This window comes from Meriones unguiculatus, chromosome 3 (assembly GCF_030254825.1).
Source record: "Meriones unguiculatus strain TT.TT164.6M chromosome 3, Bangor_MerUng_6.1, whole genome shotgun sequence".
Lineage (NCBI taxonomy): Eukaryota > Metazoa > Chordata > Mammalia > Rodentia > Muridae > Meriones > Meriones unguiculatus.
This window is the reverse complement of record NC_083351.1, coordinates 143,315,922-143,335,241: the sequence shown is the minus strand read 5'-3', so window position 1 is coordinate 143,335,241 and position 19,320 is coordinate 143,315,922. Positions and strand designations below refer to the sequence as shown.

At 40.9% G+C, this 19,320-nt stretch overlaps 1 protein-coding gene across 1 annotated transcript in view; it reads left to right on the top strand.

Moving 5' to 3' along the window:
* The first annotated feature begins 814 nt into the window (after positions 1-814).
* Kctd8 (potassium channel tetramerization domain containing 8) overlaps positions 815-19,320 on the top strand; it is a 259,874-nt gene continuing 241,368 nt past the window's right edge. Inside the window, exon 1 of the mRNA XM_060380715.1 lies at positions 815-2,206. Coding sequence (XP_060236698.1) covers positions 1,237-2,206 — 970 coding nt within the window. The 5' untranslated portion in view covers positions 815-1,236. The remainder of the gene's footprint in view (positions 2,207-19,320) is intronic.

Genomic DNA, 19,320 nt, shown 5'->3' with positions numbered 1-19,320 from the left:
AATGATAAGGACTTTTCTTCTTTGAATTTCAGTCCTTTTCCATCACAAATAATGCCGATTTGTATTTGTGAGCAGAGTACCAGAGTTAGGAAGGTAACAAGGAATTACCGCCTTCTTACTTTGAGAAAGTGCAAGGAAAATGGAAAAATTAACAGTGGATCAGGAGGCTGGAGATTTAAAAAAGAAAAAGAAACATTGTTCCTTTTCAGTACCTTCCCCCAGAAGCCATGCACCAACTTTTATAAATGTGGCAGCAGTTTCTTTGTTACTCGTAGTCCTTTATTGCTTTTGTGAAATGAAATCAAACATGAGTTTTAAACCCTAAGGCGACTTGGAGCATCAGTTAAACATGCAAGCAAGTCATTTGATCCCAAGACATAGGTAGAGGGGAGTTTGCCCTTCATTTAAAAAATTGTCATTAAAAAGCCCCTACGTGGGATTCAATTCGGCCTTGCTCACAGCCTTTTAATAAACACAGCCCGAACTCCAATATCTGTAGCGTTGGGAGCTGGGAGTCGGGGTTGTAGGTCCTTGCCATGAGGACAGTAAAACTAGTTTTGTTAAGGCGAACTCCCGCGGGAAGATAAGAATGGGTGCAGGAGAGGGAGGAAAATGGAGAGAAAATAAATGAGACTAGGATGAAATGAAGAGAGTTGCAGTCCACTTTCTCCCAATTCTTTTCGTTGTCCCCTCTAGCTTTGACATCCTCTGGTCTCTCAGCCCTGCTCCCTGGCTCTGGAGCCGCCCCTCCAGCCTCAGAGCCTATCCCTTTAAATGACAGCTGTGGCTCCAGTCCCAGTTCAAGCTTGACGTCAGTGCCACCTCCCGGGCTGCTAGTAGTTAGTGCCGGCGCCGGCGCTCCTGGCTGGGGCTCTCTGGCTCGCGAGCAGCGGGGGGTGAGTTTTCTTTGCTCGGGCCCCGCCTCCTGCCCTCCCCTCGGAGAGCCACGCGCAGCCCCCGAGCCTCTCCAAGTCTCTCGCACTCTCTCGGCCGCTCACCCCAAAGGAGCAGCCGTACCCGCGGAGCTCCATTCCTGAGAATCTCTCCCCGATGGAGTTGGGGTGCCGCCGACGCCGCTGCTGCCGGGAACACTGAGACGCGCCGTGTGTCCGGAGGAGCGCGCGGGCCAGCCGGAGAGTGCAGGGTGCCCGGGCGCACGCCTAGGACAGGGGACCTCGAGGCTCTGGGAAGCACGCCGTGCCGCTCGCCCGGGTCACCTGGCCGGCGGCGGGGACCATGGCTCTGAAGGACACGGGCAGCGGAGGCAGCACCATCCTTCCTATCAGCGAGATGGTGTCCGCTTCCAGCTCTCCTGGAGCTCCGCTGGCCTCCGCCCCGGGGTCCTGCGCTCCTTCGCCCTTCCCCGAGGTAGTGGAGCTGAACGTTGGAGGCCAGGTCTATGTGACCAAGCATTCGACGTTGCTCAGCGTCCCGGACAGCACTCTGGCCAGCATGTTCTCACCCTCTAGTCCCCGGGGCGGCGCTCGGCGCCGGGGCGAGTTGCCCAGGGACAGCCGCGCGCGCTTCTTCATCGACCGCGACGGCTTCCTCTTTCGGTACGTGCTGGATTACCTGCGCGACAAGCAGCTGGCGCTGCCCGAGCACTTCCCCGAGAAGGAGCGACTCCTGCGCGAGGCAGAGTTCTTCCAGCTCACAGACCTGGTCAAGCTGCTGTCGCCCAAGGTCACCAAGCAGAACTCGCTCAACGACGAGGGCTGCCAGAGCGACCTGGAGGACAACGTTTCCCAGGGCAGCAGCGACGCACTGCTGCTGCGTGGGGCGGCGGCTGGCGCGCCCTCCGGCTCCGGGGCGCACGGTGTCGGTGGCGTTGTCGGTGGCGGCAGCGCTCCTGACAAGCGCTCGGGCTTCCTCACCCTGGGCTACCGTGGCTCCTACACTACAGTGCGCGACAACCAGGCAGACGCCAAGTTCAGGCGTGTGGCGCGTATCATGGTGTGCGGGCGCATAGCCTTGGCCAAGGAGGTCTTTGGGGACACTCTGAATGAGAGTCGCGACCCTGACCGGCAGCCCGAGAAGTACACGTCCCGCTTCTACCTCAAGTTCACCTACTTGGAGCAGGCGTTCGATCGACTGTCTGAGGCTGGCTTCCACATGGTGGCGTGCAACTCCTCTGGCACCGCCGCTTTTGTCAACCAGTACCGAGACGACAAGATCTGGAGCAGTTACACCGAGTACATCTTCTTCCGTAAGTTAGCAGCCTACCTACCTCTGTGTGCACCTCACACCCTTTCTCCACCGTCACAGACTGGAAGCGGGAGAAGTCCCGCTGTGACCGGGAAGGGATGCCCCCTGTAGGTGTGCCCTGGCGGCGAGCCTGCTAATCCGTACCAGAAGCTCTCCCGCCAGCAGCCCTTTAGCGGCGCAGAGTAAGCTTCCTCCTCTCCCCGATTCCTGGATTCTGGTTCTCTTCCTGAACTTATTGATCCTGCCCTCCTGCCCTGCCTAGCTCCAAGAGGCTCTGGGTGCCCCCCCCCACACACACACTGCAAAAGGTTAAGAGGTGACCTATAGCCCTCCTCCTCTTATCTGATGAGATGTGAGTTTAAGGGGTCAGTTTATCTGAGCGTTTCTCCAAAGGGCGAACTGGCTGGCATAGAGACAGAGCCTTGCAATGCCAGGATTATCTCCTGCGGTTCGGTCCCGCGCAAGAGCTCCAGTTGCATGTGGTTTTGGAAGGGCACAACTCGTGAGGTGGTGACCATGCTTCTAGAATACCTTCTCCTGGGAGCTGGCACATGAGGGCTGCTGATGCCAAGTGGCCTCCATTAACTAGGAACAAGACAGGCTTTCCTCTGTCGATTGCTCCCAACGTCACTGTCCAGTTACATTGTCCAGTTATAGGAGTCAGAGGGGAGACTTGAGATTTGGCTTCTCAATACAGCTCACAGGATTGGAGAAAAGGGGGCAAGTGTGTGTGTGTGTGTGTGTGTGTGTGTGTGTGTGTGTGCTTGCGCGCGCGCGCAATGAGGTGGTGTGTGAAGAGGTGGAGTGTTGAATCAACTTGGCCTCAAAACCTCAACTAAACAGTTTTTAATATTAAGGGGTATATGTTGATTTCAAGGTGAACAAAGTAAAACACAGGTAGAGATGACAGCAGGGGAATTATTTGGCTAGCACATTCTTTTGTCAAGATGTGCTAGCTTAACCCCCCCCCCCCCGTGTGTGTGTGTGTGTGTGTGTGTGTGTGTGTGAGTGTGTTCAGTGGGGCGGGGACAGCACTAAAAGCCTCTAATGGAAGTAGCCTGACTTTCATTGTGTTTGCTTTGCTAAGTAGCTCTCAATCGCAAAGCAAAATGAATAATTTTCTGTGCCTGAGTAGAGAGTTGAAGAGGGCTGGCCTTATGAAGGTGTAGGGTTGATTGAAAAGGGATTCAGCGTTAGTATTTTATTTATTTACTATTTATCTATTTATAGCAACGTTTGAGGTAGGGTGACAACATGTTACTTCTGACAGTTAGATGACCTTTTGAGACAGCGTTGGAGTTCCTGAGGAGAGGACTACCACAGAGCAGCGAATAAATACCCAGTGAAGAATAAATAAAATCCAACCCCACTTACTTATTTATCGTTTATGAAGGTCTTCCCACAGAGTCCACGCTGGCCTTCCATCCTCCTCCCTCTTCGTTCTGAATGCCTTCATCACAGGACTGCTGTCACAGGCTTTTTGCTCATTGTTTTATTTATTTCAAAAAACTCTTCATTACATGGTAAAAATGACTGGTGTTGGAAAAGCACACAAAAAAATTAACGTTTTCTGGTTTGTGTAAAATTGGTATCTCTTTCATTTATATCAATCAATTAAAATATTTAAAGTTGAATAAAGTCATGCTTATCATTGAGACATTGATCAGAATTTTGAATACATTAAGCCTCTTAGATGTATTTCTAACCACTTTGGAATATGAAATGAGGTGAGCATTTACCTTCCACACAGTTAGTGCCTTTTCCTTACAGAAGATGCAAACTTGGTTGCACTCCACGATTCTGTTTTTGATTGTAGGGTCAAGTCAGCAAGCACTGAGTAGGCCTATGAGGGTGGGTTTTCAGCACAGGGTATTTCACAGGAGTTCAGGCTGGTCTCCTGACTTCTGAACGCTGAGATTCTCGGCAGGCACTTACCAGCATGCCTGGCTAAGTGTAAGTGGTGCTTTTATGGAGTTAAGTTTCTTAAACTTCATTCATTCATTTTTTTTGTCCCCTAATAAAGGAGGAAAAAAGTTTTCATTACAAAAGGAAAATGCAGTCTGTTAATTAAGGTTAAACAACGTCACACAATAGCAACTTGAAGTCGGAAACCGTTTGATTTAATTAAGAAGCTGATTTAAAAATCGCCTCAAATTTAGTGTCTGTTGCACATTGGAGCTGGAGGTGACGTTAAATGAAACTCAAGTTTTCATGTAATAAAAACTCACCAGTTCTTGAGCATTGGCTCTCCTAATGAGCCCTGAGGTTTACTCATAACAATTCCCCAAATTAGACATCTTTATGGATTATCCTAATTTAGAGGGGGAAAATGTAAAACTCAGCTAAAATTTGTATTCTTGAAGCTGTAACCCAGTCACTGATACACCAAATTTATTTGTCAATTGTATAGGTATGAGTTTTATCTTAAATTCTGTTTTGTTGCATTCTGTCTGCACAGATTATTTTGAATTGCATTCCTTTTCATTGTTTGTAACTACATTCCTAATGTCTCTCTCTTTTTTTTTCTTTCTTTCTTTTTTCTGTTTCTATTGTGTTCACTTTGGGCAACGCCAGAATGTTACTGCATTTTTTGACAGGTCTTTATTGGAAATGTTTATTAATGATACTCCCAAGACCTATATTATTGGATGAACTGATTGTCTGCTCATGTTTTGATGCAGAAAAGGCAACTACACTTTATTTACAATTATTTCCTCTTTGGCACAATCCTTTCATCACGGTACATAACATATACTAACTTAATGTCACATGTCAGGCATTTCAACATACCTTTTGAACTTAAGTTGCTGATGAACTTAGTGGTTTGCTATTGCTCTAAAAGTGACAGAGGGGTTAGTTAGACATAGGACCATCAGATTCAGTACTCACTGTCACTCTTAAATTTCTGGAAAAGGGAGGAGGATGGCAAAAGATTCTGCAATGGCAGATACTAGCATTTGCCAAATGTGGGCACTGGGCCAAATTATTTACTTGTTTGTGTTTCAGTTTCCCCATCTGTATAATGGGCATTGCCATACTTCCAATTTTATAACACTTGGGAGTCCATGTAAAGAACTTTTACATTAGAATTTGACCCAGCCAACGCTAATTGGTATTATTCTATAGGTTATTATTATTGACAAGAGTAATCTTTTATTTTTTTACGGGAAGTATAGTAACTTATTGGCTAATTAGAAAGTTAAGTTGAAGAACAGCATGTCAAAATCTCATAAATTTGCAGTAAATATTTAAATACTACCTTCCTGGAACTTGACTGTTTCAGACCAGCTCACCTAGATGTTCCAATGATATTCCTGCAGTTTGTCTGGATCAAATTTATCACTGATTTCTGATCCAGGGCTAAAAAAGTGTTTTAGTACTCCTTGCTAGGACTCGAAATCTCAGCAATAACTTCTTGGAAATACCAACCTTGTGTTTAGGATACTGGGTTCAGATCGTCATGATTATAGACAAGCTATTAGTCAATAAATACCAGCCCACCTGGGTTACAGGAACACTTTTACCTATTCTCACTTTAACTCATTGTTTACAAAGACTTTTAAATATAGTACAGCATATGCCATTTTGATTAAATTGCTCCTCATTTACTTAGAGTTTCTCTTTCTTGGGAAAACCAGAATTATTTATTGTTTTTTTCTGTTTTTGTTTGTTTGTTTGTTTAGTCTTGTCTTTCTGTTAAAAAGAAAAAAAAAAAAAACTAAACAGCTAGACAGGACAGAAGGCATTGTGTGCTGTACTTAAGGACTGTAGACAGGTGTTTGCTGGAGGAAGTTGTACTTCAAACCAGCACTGTCTGTTCCCTTCACTCCCCACAGTGAATTAGTGCACATATATTCTTTTCTTTATAACGTTACTCGGAGTCTTGGACTCCCATGTTGCTTGAGCCTTAAGTGTGGTAGGTCCGTAGTCCCAACAATGGAGCAGAGAGAAAGTGATAAATCAGAATGCAAAATGTTGGGAAGCTGTGTAATATGGTCCTGACTGATGCTCTGGACTCTTATTTGTGGCATAGTCTTCACTCAAAAACAGAGAGGGCTTTTATTTCAGGCTTTGCTCTTCCCTGTGATTTTAGGGAAAAGTTGACTGACTTTCAAAACAGAACCTGAAATAAAAGGATCACTTGATTGTGTGAAGAGTGCTGTATACACGGTACTTCCTGTAACATGCCTTACGCTGGACATCTGTTCCCTGGAGGGTCAGCTGGAGCACTGACGTGGAGTGGCCAGCTAATACCCAAGGTTAGCTCTCTACTGGAAACATTAAGGAAGAAAATATATTTCAGCTTTTGCTAAGTTCTTAGAATTTCAGACTACAAGTGGACAAAAAGTATGGCATGAACTGTTACTTTGCACCTTTTATTTGCTGAAAAGTTTGTTTTATTTATTAAGGATATTCATATATGTATATATGTTTATAACAGTCTTAAAATTAAAATAACATATTTTCCTATCTTTAACACTATGAGAGGGCAGTGATACCAAGATTTCCATTTTTTTACTTCTCTTTTTTATTATTTTTTCTCAATTTATTCATTATATATCCCAATTGAAGTCCCCTCTATCAACTCCCCCCAGTTCCACTCTCCCGCACTGTTCTCCTCACTCCCTCCCCCTAGTCCACAGAACGGGGAGTTCTCCACTATTGCCATCTGCCTATATTGTTAAGTCCATCATGACTGCCTGGATTGTCTTCCTCCTTGACCTGGCAAGTCTGCATCACCAGGGGCAGTGAACAAAAGGCAGTCAACTGAGTTCATGACAGGGCAGCCCCTGCTCTACTCACTCAGAGATCCACATGGAGACTGAGCTGCCAACTGGCCACTACTGAGCAGGTTGGTCTAGGTCTTCTCCATGTATGGTCCTTGGTTGGTGCATCAATCTCTACAGGACCCTCTGGGCTCAGATCCTTTAACTTTGTTGGTCTCATTGGGGGTTCCTGTCCCCTCCATGTCTCTTTATCCCACCCCATCTTCTTCCACAAGACTCCCCGTAGTCTGCCCAAAGTTAGGCAGTGAGTTTAGCATCTGCTTCGATCCCCTGTTGGGTGGATCCTTTCAGAGGACCCTCTATAGTAGGCTCCCATGCCGTTGCCTCTCTTCCATTCATTCTGGTGTCTATCCTGTTTGCCATTCTGAATGAGATTTAAGCTTCCTTCCTAGGATCCTCCTTAGTTTTCAGCCTCTTTACCAAGATTGCCAAAAAAGTAATATTTATGTGTTGTTTGACAAACCACATATTTAAATAGTGACCAATAAAGAAATTAATTTTCACCTTTGTAGATAGAATTTGCTTCCTTGAAAAGTGGCAGAATGAATTATGTTTTAATTGCTTTTGGTTTTAAATACTGGTTAATCCCATTATATTGTGTATTTTGTATAATTAGATTAAAAACGAGTCAAGTACATGCTGGGTATTGAGACTGGCTTTCAGTAGTTTTGAAATCTAAAACATGGAGGGCTGTACCAAGTATCTGAAATACTTGAAAAGCAGGGTTTCAAATTAACCTTAAGTGTGGATTTAAATACTGGCATACGTTTTGAGCTCCCCTATTAATGGACTTCAGGGTATTTGCTCCATAAAGCAACTGGAAGCCTACAAGATATGCTGACGGGTTCTCTAATTCAGTGCACTATTTTTAACAGTGAGTGGTGACAACTTCAAAAGGTTTTCTGGAATTTAGTGAATATTGAATGGGTTTTATTTCTAGGATTTTAATTACTTTGACTGACTGTGCTCCAGGTGCTGACCTGAGTTGATTATAGGTGTCCCATGGGATAGAGTCTGTGCTATGTAATTCAAGCTGTCCTGGGACCCTTTATGTAGCCCAGGCTGTCCTCAAACTTACCTTAATCCTCCTGCCTCTCTATCTCTGTTGCTCTGTAGTGTTGCTATTAGAGACATGAGCCACCACAACCAACCGTTATCCTTTTTCTTCCCCTTCGCCCCTTTCTCTCTTCCTCATCCCTCATTGCACTCTCTCTCTCTTCCCTTCTTCCTACTCATCCTATCTTCTTTTTCTCCCCTTCCACACTGGCCACTGCCTTCTGTCCTTCTTCAAAGATCGACACAGAAGAGATATTTGCTCCATAGGAGTTAAATCTATAGCCCCCACACAAGTTTCTAGTACTGTACGAATATAGATATAGTTTGCATTTCAACAGTAAAAGACATGAAACCTTCTTTACTGAGTCTGCATTACTTGCAAATTCATTACCTGATCATTGGCTTCTTATCACACCTCCTGGTCTCAGAGTTACCGAACATGGAGTGAGTCCTTGTTGCACAGGGAATGTCTTCACTTTTCTATTCTTCCATTGTACAGGAGGTGTGGGTCCAAGGTAGGTTTTCTTATGTGTGTAATTATCTGTTTTTTAGTTGGTTTTGCCTAACACTTTCTCATTTCTTGTGAGTTTTTATTGTCACTGTTTTGTGCTCTTAACCCCCAATAAAATGGCTAACACCAGTGTTAAAGGATTTAATAAATATCCTGTGTGTGAGTAACTATGTGTAGATTAGAGTGAGCTAGAGATGTTAAAGATTCCATTAAGATAGTTACTACTTTGGGATTTAGTTTCCTTTCAGTTTAAGGTGCATTCCTATCCTTTCCCAAGGATAGGAGCTCCACAAGGACCAAATATATCTGGGCACAGGGTCTTTTCTGAGACTGACATTCAACCAAGGACCATGTATGGATATAACCTAGAACCTCCACTCAGATGTAGCCTGTGGTAGCTCAGTAACCAATTGGTTTCCCAAAGTGAGGGGAACAATGACTATTTCTAACAGGAACTCAATGACTGGCTCTTTGGCCTCCCCACCCCCGAAGGGAGGAGCAGTCCTGTTAGGCCACAGAGGAGGGCTTTGCAGCCAGTCCTGAAGATACCTGATAAAACAGGATCAGATGAATGGGGAGGAGGTCCCCCCTATCAGTGGACTTGGAAAGGGGCAAGGTGGAGATGAGGGAGAGAGGGAGGGAGGGACTGGGAGGGAATGAGGGATCTGGACACGGCTGGGATACAGAGTTAATAAAATGTAACTGATAAAAAAATAATAATAAAATAAAAAAGAAATAAAATAGCAAAATTCTCCAAAAAAATAAATAAATAAAGTGCATTCCTTGAGCACCTAGCAAGACAAATCACTGTCTATACACACAAATTTGGATAAGACAGAAACTTTGCATTTAAGGTGATCATATGAAAGTTTAGGTAAGTGTGAATCATGTTATAGTGGTGATACCTAGTATTAGTAGCAAGGATCCAGAGCAATCTGATGAGTACTATAATTACAAAGTACTATAAAGAATGTAAATAAATAAACCGTTGACTATACCTTGAAGCATTTTGTGTATTAAGTTATTAGAATTGTAAACATATAATGTATATTAGTTATATTTCTATTACTGCGATAGAAATGGCAATCCTACCAAGGGAACTTACAGAAAGGATTTATTTTCTTGTTTATGGTTCTGGAGGGATAAAAGGTTATCATTACCAGGAAGCATAGCTGCATGCAGCAAGCCTGGCTAATGGATCAGAGCTGAGGGCTCACATCTTGAACATCAAGGAGGAAGCAGTGAGTGAACTGGCAATAGCCTGTGGATTTTAAACCTCAAAGGCTGACCTCAGTGGCACACTTCCTCCAGTAAGGTCACAACTCCACATTCTATCAACAGTGCCATCACCTAGGCACCGAGTATTCAAACACCTGAACTTCTAGGAGGCATTATCATTCAAACCACCACCCAAGAATGCACCTACGCTTCTTTGTAACACAAATCGTGGAATAAAACGTGTGCGCGATAAAATACTAGTTTTTGTGTGAGGTTAGGTAGATAGCTCAATTTTTAAAAGCATGTGTTGCTCTTTCAGAGGACTAGAGTTCAGGTCCCAGCACCCGTATAGTTTACAGCTATCTGTACTCCATTTATAGGGGTTCTAGTGCCCCTTCCGGTTTCCACAAGAACAAGACACTGTAAGTAACATAAATATTCACATTAAGACAAAACATTAATATACTTAAAATAAATTATTAAGAATTAATTTTGCTGGAAATTAGAATGAAAATATGTGTCTATATTGATCTTGTTTACAAATATATGGAGCTAAATAACTCCACACTATAATCGCCTCCTTTCTAAAAGGCACTTGACAGGTAGAGTTGTTTATTGGTAAGTATAGCAACACCAATTTTACCCATACCTGTTAGCTTCGTTTTGAGGGTGTTAACAAAGATAGATGACGACAATAGTACTAATTTTGATGGCATCCAATGGTTCATTAATTTTATGCTTAGTCACTAGTTACACTAGTGCAGCACCCCGTCAGCACTTAAAATGATATTCCTACCACACTGCAATCATTATCCTATCATTGGTGCATCTATAGAAAAACAAGGAAGACACAAAGGATATAAGAAGCAAAATGTTGACTTCAGTAACCAGAATGGTGTGTGGTTTTACCACTTAATTGTGTTGCTTCAATATTCTCACTGTTTATAGAAACAAAAACCTTGATCATGGGCTCTGTATCATATTGCTTTCACAGCCATTTGAAAATATGCACAGTGTAGAATTTACAGGACAGGCAATGAGTACTGTCAGTTAGAGGTAATGTAGAAACTGTTGGCCATTAGAAGTTAATTATTAATGCCATGAGTGATTTAAAATTTTATAGGTCCTTTTTTAAAAAAATATTTATTTATTTTTATTAATTAGAGTTTATTCACTTGGTATCCCAGCTGTAGCCCCCTCCCTTGTTCCTTCCCAATCCCACCCTCCCTCCTCTCCTTCCATGACCCTACCGAAGTCTACTGATATGGGAGGTCCTCCTCCCCTTCCCTCTGACACTAGCCTATCATGTCTCATCAGGATGGCTGCATCTTCTTCCTGTGGCTTGGTAAGTCTGCTCCCGCCTCAGGAGGAGGTAATCAAAGAGACAACCACTGTGTTCATGTCTGAGACATTCTCTGTTCCCATTACTAGGAAACACAATTGGAGAATGAGCTCCAAAGGGCTACATCTGGGCAGGGGTTCTAGGTTATCTTCATGCATTGCCCTTGGTTGAAGTATCAGTATCATAAAAGATCCCTGCCTAGAATTTTTGGTTCTGCTGCTCTCCTTGTGGAGCTCCTGTCCCTTCCCGGTCTTTTTATCTCCTCCTTCTTTCATAAGATTCCCTGTACTCTGCCCCAAGTTTGGCTATGAGTATCAGCATCTGCTTTGATACACTGCTGGGTAGAGTCTTTCAGAGGCCCTCTGTGGTAGACTCCTGTCCTGTTCTCTGTTTTCTCCCTCTTCTGATGTCCATCCCCTTTGACTTTCTGAATGAGGATTGTTCATCTTACCCAGGATCCTCTTTCTTGCTTAGCTTCTTTAGGTACACAGATTTTAGCATGATTATCCTATATTATATGTATAATATCCACTTATAAGTGAATATATACCATGTGTGTCTTTCTGCTTCTGGATACCTCACTCGGGATGATCTTTTCTAGTTCCCATCATTTGTCTGCACATTTCATGATTTCCTTGTTTTTAATTACTGAGTAGTATTCCATTGTTTAAATGTACTACAATTTCTATATCCATTTCTCAGAGGGACATCTGGGTTGTTTCCAGATTCTGGCTATTACAAATTAAGCTGCTAAGAACATGGTTGAGCAAATGTCCTTGTTGTATACTTGAGCATCTTTTGTATATATGATTGGGAGTGGTATTGCTGGATCCTGAGTTAGCACTATTCCAAATTATCTGAGAAAGTGGTAGATTGATTTCCATAATAGTTGTACAAGTTTACATTTCCACCAGCAATTTCTGAGTGAGGATTGATCATTTTACCCAGGCTTTTCCTTCTTGCTTAACTTCTTTAGGTGTACAGATTTTAGTATGTATATTCTGTATTATATTTCTAATCTTTCTCCACATCCTCTCCAGCATGTGTTGTCACATGAGTTTTTATATTAGCCATTCTGATGGGTGTAAGGTGAAATCTCAGGGTGGTTTGATTTGCACTTCTCTAATGACTAAAGACATTGAACATTTCTTTAAGCATTTCTCTGCCATTCGATATTCCTCTATTGAGAATTCTGTGTCTCTCTGTAACCCTTTTTTAAATTGGATTACTTGATTTGTTGATGTTTACCTTCTTGAGCCTTTTATATATTCTGGATATTAGCCCCTGTCAGATATAAGGTTGGTGAAGATCCTTTCCCACTCTGTAGGCTGTCGTTTTGTTTTGATGACAGTGTCTTTTGCTTTTTAGTTTCATGAGGTCCCATAGATTCTTTAAAAACTTCTGGTTGTGGACTTTTCTATATTGTATAAACAGTTTATCTCCCCACCCTGAAGAAAACTAAAGTATCCATTGAACCAATTATAATAGTTTAATGAAGTAATTTGTATAAAACATATAGCCATACCACAAATAAATAAAATGCTCAATAAGTATCAACTATCTCCATTCACTAAGTTAAGAGTCTTCAAGTACAAAGCCAGTTTCTTTTATTTGAAAAGTGTTTAGTAATATAATTCTTTTGTAGAATGGAAAGATTGAAGATGGAAAGCAGTAGTTACTCAAAACTGCCTAGGAAGGTTCTATCATCATTAATGAGCTTTTCTTTTAAACTACTCACCTACTATTTATAATTGCAACATAATACTAAAACAACTTTATTCTAGTTGGTTGTCTATTGTGCCTGAAAAAAAAAAAGTATTCTTTCAGGCTTAGCACTGGCAGTGGACAATTTTGATATAATTATTAAAAGCACTAGTTTGAGCTAGAGAGATATCTCAGCCATTAAAAGCTGTGGCTCACAATCAAAATGAAAGAACACTAGTTTTCAAGAAAATTGGTGAAGTGTGTTCAGGTAAAGCACATCCTATGTATCTTCCTTTATTTACATTTTTGTTAGGAGTTTTCAGCATCAGTTATCAACAGTTTTATGCAAGAGACATTGGAATTCAAACATTGCCCAGATTTTGGGCATTTGGCCAAAATTTAAGACTGCATTTTATATTCAAATACGTATATTTTCAATTTGAGGAAAGCAGTTAGCTGTCAACTCAATCAGTTCCTATTGAAATTCTCTGACACATTCTGAATATATGCTTTCTAGTAGCTGAAATCCAGGTATTTGAAGAAAGCAAGAAAAAATTGGCAGCCTTTTCGGGATAATTCTCTAACACTATGACCTTGTTTCTTTCAGTTGGTGGAGACTGTAGATAGCACTTGTCTTTGCAGGTGGAAAATAAAGATTCAGGGATTCAGTTCTATAACAACTTCCGTTTTGGATAAGAGAGTGGCTTCCATGGCAACTGAACAGTAAATGGTGGAGGGTGGTCTTAACGTGGTTATGAATTATTGGTGTCATCTCTATATTGGCTTGGAGGATAGATGAGTATTTCATACTAATTCTGATTTTTAATATGAGAAAAAAAACCAACAACAGTCTTTGGACTTATAGTGTTAATTTTCTTCTTTATGTAAATGTGTTATTTTATGTTTCTTTATTTTTCTATATTTCAACGAATAGCACAAACAGTAGTAGAAATGTATCTTTTTCCTTTTTCTTTCTTTTTTTTTTACCTACATAGACTGCTTTAGGTAACATATGCCAAGTAATTTTCATTGAATAACAATAGGGTATATCTTCCTGTTTTGTTGTTTCCAACTGTTATTTCTTAAAAGAAATACATAGAGGAAGTTATCACCGCCAAAACAATTCCTAAAATGTTAGAGCTTTTCATGCATTACTCATTTAATGGCTTGAAAATTAAAAAAATATGTATAGAAAAACTACCAAAATAAGAAAAATTTAGTTGCTTGGTTTTAAGCTATCAAATCTTATCTAATATTTAGTTATATTATTCTATCAAGTCATATATGATTTTCTTTCACCAGTGTTACGTTGTTGCCAAGTGCTGAAGATATAATAGCAAATATTATTGAGCAAGTACGACCAGGGCCACGATATACGGGTCTGTATCATATGTCTGATTTGTCTTTAGGAAGCATGCTGTGTGCCTGCCATACTGAGTGTCTTACTTTTGTATTGTTTTGACAAAACACCATAATCCAAGCAACTTATAAAAGAAAACATTTGATTGGGACTTACAATTCCAGAGGGTTAGACAGGCAGGTATGCATGGCACTGGACCACTAACTGAGAGCTTAAATCCTTGCTAGCAAGTAGGAGAGAGAGAGAGAGAAAAAGAGCGAGCAAGCAAGAGTGAGAGAGAGAGAGCAAGCAAGAGAGAGAGAGAAGAACAGAGTGAGTGAGAGAGGGAGGAAAAGAGAGACTTTTAAAAAAATCTCAAAATCTACTCCCCATAACAAATCTTCTTCAACGAGGCCACACCTCCTAGTCCTTTCCAAATAGGTCCAACAACTGGGGACCAAGTATTAATACATGAAGCTACGGGCCATTCTCATTCAATCCACAACAATAAGTAAACATGCAATTAACAAATATGATGGCCAAGTCTGAAGGTTCAGCTCATGGCCAAAGACAAACTTTATCCTTTATTAATTTTTGGTCACGTAAGTCTATGGATGATTGTGTTTGCATATGTGTGTTTATTTGTGTGTTCGTGAACATATTTATACAAGCGAGCTTGTTTTGGCCAAGTATCAAGGTAACTCTTTCTATCATTGCCAACAACTACAAACATGTCCACTGAAGAGTAGCTAAACAATGTTCTCAGACAAGGCAATGTTGACCTTTTGACAAAAGTTTAGAGAAAAATTAAAGATTGTTTTTTTCCCTATTGATAATCTTTCTGGTCTCTGAATTACACATGAATTCTTCACTGAGAAACTTTACAATTTACAAAAGTAAAAACTATTCAAGAGTCCAGGTACTTAGCATCATTCTAACAGACACTGCCTATTACTCAGGAGCAAATTCTAATGTCAAATTAAGATAAAGTATATTCCTATTTATCTTTGACTAGTACCTTATTATTAAGATTAAATTAGAACCAGCAATGTTCTCCAGTTAGCACTTCCTTTCATTTGTCTACCTATTCTTTATCATATTATACTGCCTTGTCACAGTGGCCATAGATGTTTACCAAATAACAGAAAAAAAAGAAAAAAACCTTGCTATAATTTTTAATGCTGTTGACAAGTGAATTTAAGAATAAATATGCCAAGGTACTCCCTCTTGATTAGTTTCTTTAAATGTACAGATTTTAGTAGGTTTATCCTATATTATATGTCTATATGAGTGAGTATGTACCATGTGTGACTTTCTGCTTCTGGGACAGCTCACTCAGGATGATCCTTTCCAGTTCCCACCATTTACGTGCAAATTTCATGATTTCCTTATTTTTCATTGCTGAGTAATATTCCATTGTGTAGATATACCACAATTTCGGTATCCATTCTTCAGTTGAGGGGCATCTGGGTTTGTTTCCAACTTCTGGCTATTACAAATAAAGCTGCTACAAACATGGTTGAGCAAATGTCCTTATTGTGTACTTGAGCCTCTTTTGGATATATGCCTAGTAGTGGTATGGCTGGATCTTGAGGAAGCACTATTCCTCTATCGAGAATTCTCTGTTTAGCTCTGTTCCCCATTTTTTAATTGGATTACTTGGTTTGCTGCTTTTAAGCTTCTTTAGTTCTTTATATATACTGGATATTAGCCCTCTCTCAGACAAAGGGTTGGTGAAGATTCTTTCCCAATATGTAGGCAGTCGCATTCTGAATCAAGTAGCTGTACAAGTAGCTGAATCAAGTAGGTTGTACAAGTTTACATTCCCACCAGCAGTGGAGGAAGGTTCACTTTTCTCCACAACCTCTCCAACATGTGTTGTTCCTTGAGTTTTTGATCTAAGCCATTCCGATGGGTGTAAGGTAAAATCTCAGGGTCGTTTTGATTTCCCTGATGGCTAATGAGATTGAGCATTTTTTTAAGTGTTTCTTTGCCATTTGATATTCTTCTATCAAGAATTCTCTTTTTAGCTCTGTTCCCCATTTTTTAATTGGATTACTTGGTTTGTTGCTTTTCAGCTTCTTTAGTTCTTTATATATACTGGATATTAGCCCTCTGTCAGATAAAGGGTTGGTGAGGATTCTTGCCCAATCTGTAGGTATATGTTCTGTTTTGATGATGGTGTCCTTTGCTTTACAGAAGCTTTTCAGTTTCATGAGGTCCCATTTATTGATTGTTGCTCTTAGAGCCTGTGCTGTTGGTGTTCTGTTCATGAAGTTGTCTCCTGTGCCAATGAGTTCTAGGCTGTTCCCCACATTTTTTCCAATTGATTTAGAATATCTGGTTTTATGTTGAGGTCCTTGATCCACTTTGACTTTAGTTTTGTGCAGGGTATAAATATGGATTTATTTTCATTTTTCTGCATGTAGACATCCAGTTGGTCCAGCACCATTTGTTGAAGATCCTATTTTTTTTCCATTGTATGGTTTTGGCATCTTTGTCAAAGATCAGGTGTCCATAAGTGTGTGGGTTTATTTCTGGGTCTTCTGTTCAGTTCCATTGATCAACCATTCTGTAATCCCCATCCTGAAAGGAAAAGAGGATGAACATCACAAGAAGAAGAAAACAGGAAACAAGTTAGTAATCTACCACAGACGGCCTCTGAAAGGCTCTGCCCTGCTGACTATCAAAGCAGATGCTGAGACTTATGGCCAACTGTTGGGCAGAGCGCATGGAATCTTATGAAAGAAGAGGGAAATAGTAAGATCTGGAGAGGACAGGAACTCCACAAGGAGAGCAGCAGAACCAGAAAATTTGAACACAGGGGTCTTTCCAGAGACTCATACTGCAACCAAGTACCATGCATGGAGATAACCTAGAACCCCTGCACAGATGTAGTTCATGGCAGTTAAGTGTCCAAGTGGGTTCCATAGTAATAGGAAGAGGGACTTCCTCTGACATAAACTGATTGGCCTGCTCATTGTTCACCACCCCCTGAGTGGGGAGCAGCCTTACCAGGCCACAGAGGAAGACAATGCAGCCACTTCTGATGAGACCTGATAGACTAAGATCAGAAGGAAGGAGAGGGGGACCTCTCCTATCATTGGGCTTGGGGAGGGACATGCGTGAAGAGGGGAGAGGGAAGGTGTGATTGGGAGGGGAGGAGAGAGGTTTTTATGGGGGGATACAAAGTGAATAAAGTGTAATTAATAAAAAATTTAAAAAGGAAAAAAAAAGAAACTAGGAAAAGAAGAAAAAAAGAATAAATATGCTTGGAAGTTTAAGATTAACGTTTTTGAAGCTTAGTATATTTGTTCCTTTTATTCCTTGCTAGACTGATGAATATACTGGTCTGATAGATGCTAGAGCCATTATGTTTTTTAGTTTTTTCATGCTATATGAGAATTTTTGGCTTTTAAAATCAACAGTCCTTTCAAGCTGTCTGAATTACAGCTGCTGTCACCACATCATATTTATTATCATAATACTTTGGTACTTATCATTCATATTTGTGGAGCTTACTAATATCCAGTGTTCTTAGACATAAAAAGAAAAAAAAAAGATTTATCCCCTGTTTCAGCACAGTCACTGTACTCTTGGGAAAATAGAAATGCTTTATTTTTGTTACACTGTATGTATTCTTTTATGGATTGAGTCATAACTTCACAAGAAGATATGCTGGAGCCCCCATCACATGCTGTCATTGTTCTGTACCCCATCTTGTTATGGTTTCTTTACTGAGGTAATCAAGTTAAACGAGACCACTAGGGTGGATTTTTTTTATCAGTTCCCATGTCTAAAGGTGAGATTTGAATAGAGATTAAAGATAGTTACACAAACACAGGAAGAATGGTAACTGAACATGTGGGCAGAGATATATGTCACGCATATAGAAGCCAGAAACACTGGCCAACGATCACCAGAATCAAGAGATAAGAGTGGAATGGACAGCCACTTATGGTATTCAGGATGATCGAAACACACTAACATTTCAGTTACAGACTTCAACATCCAGAACTGTGTTAATACTATTGCATTATTCAGCTACTTGATTCAGAATGCTTTGTTACATCAGCCTTAACACATGACTACAGTGGTTTCAAGATGTTTATATTATTAAAAATACTTATCTTGAAGAACGTAGTGTTTTTCAAATTTCCTATATTCCTGAGAGGCCAGTTATGTCTAACAAATTCTAGCGTAGCTAAGTAAAGCTGGGAAGAATGCTTTAGAGTAATATGTTACACTAGTTGTAATGTGCTACACGTGTTGGGAAGGCTGCACTTCCATACATTTAAAATAGAGTTGCCCAGGAAGGGGATGCCAGGCATAGATTCCAGAGCCCAGAACTTCCCAGGCACGTCAACACATTCCATGCCTAATGCAAGTCACTCAAAATAAGACTTCAGTACAGCTCCTGGCTCTCCTGGCTCCCCTTATCCCTCAGCTCGCAACAGTGTTAAGTTACGGAATTTGATTCCTGTGTATAAGCCAGGACATAAGGCATTATGTGAAGTAGATCTTTAAACCAAGACAACCCCAGTACACCCTCATGCTCCATGGTGCTCATTGCATGTAAAATTATCATGTCTATCAAAATTTTCAAGTTTTATACCATTTGCCAATACCACATCAGTATGTGCAAACAATTATATATCACATATAGTATATCCATGTGTGTGTGTGAATAACTATTCTTCATTTCTAAATATGTGCTTGAGAAACGAATGTGTGTTTAGTTTGTCTTGCCTACCGTGATAGTTTGCTTTTGTTTGCTCTCACATTAAGGGCTTCAAAAATGATTTCTGCGTTTTCATGCACGCATAGAAGAGATTGTTTCTCATTGTGGCATGCAGCACCATCTGTAATTAATCTGGGTCATGATGCCTTCAGTCTAGTCATGTGAAAATCTCTGAGTATACATCTATGATGGGGATCTCGGGCATCCGACTGCAAGGATACCGGTTGACTAAATGCTGGCAGGGAACTACGTAAGAGAGTGCACAGTCTACACACAAATGTGGAGCTCCTTGCCTCTACTTCCTGCCTTTCCCAAGCTCAAAACCTCAGCTTTAAAGTGCTTGCAAATGTAGGTGATGTCTCATTATAAATTGAAGATTTGTGTTTTTGATTTCTTTTTTATTCCAATCTCTGTAAA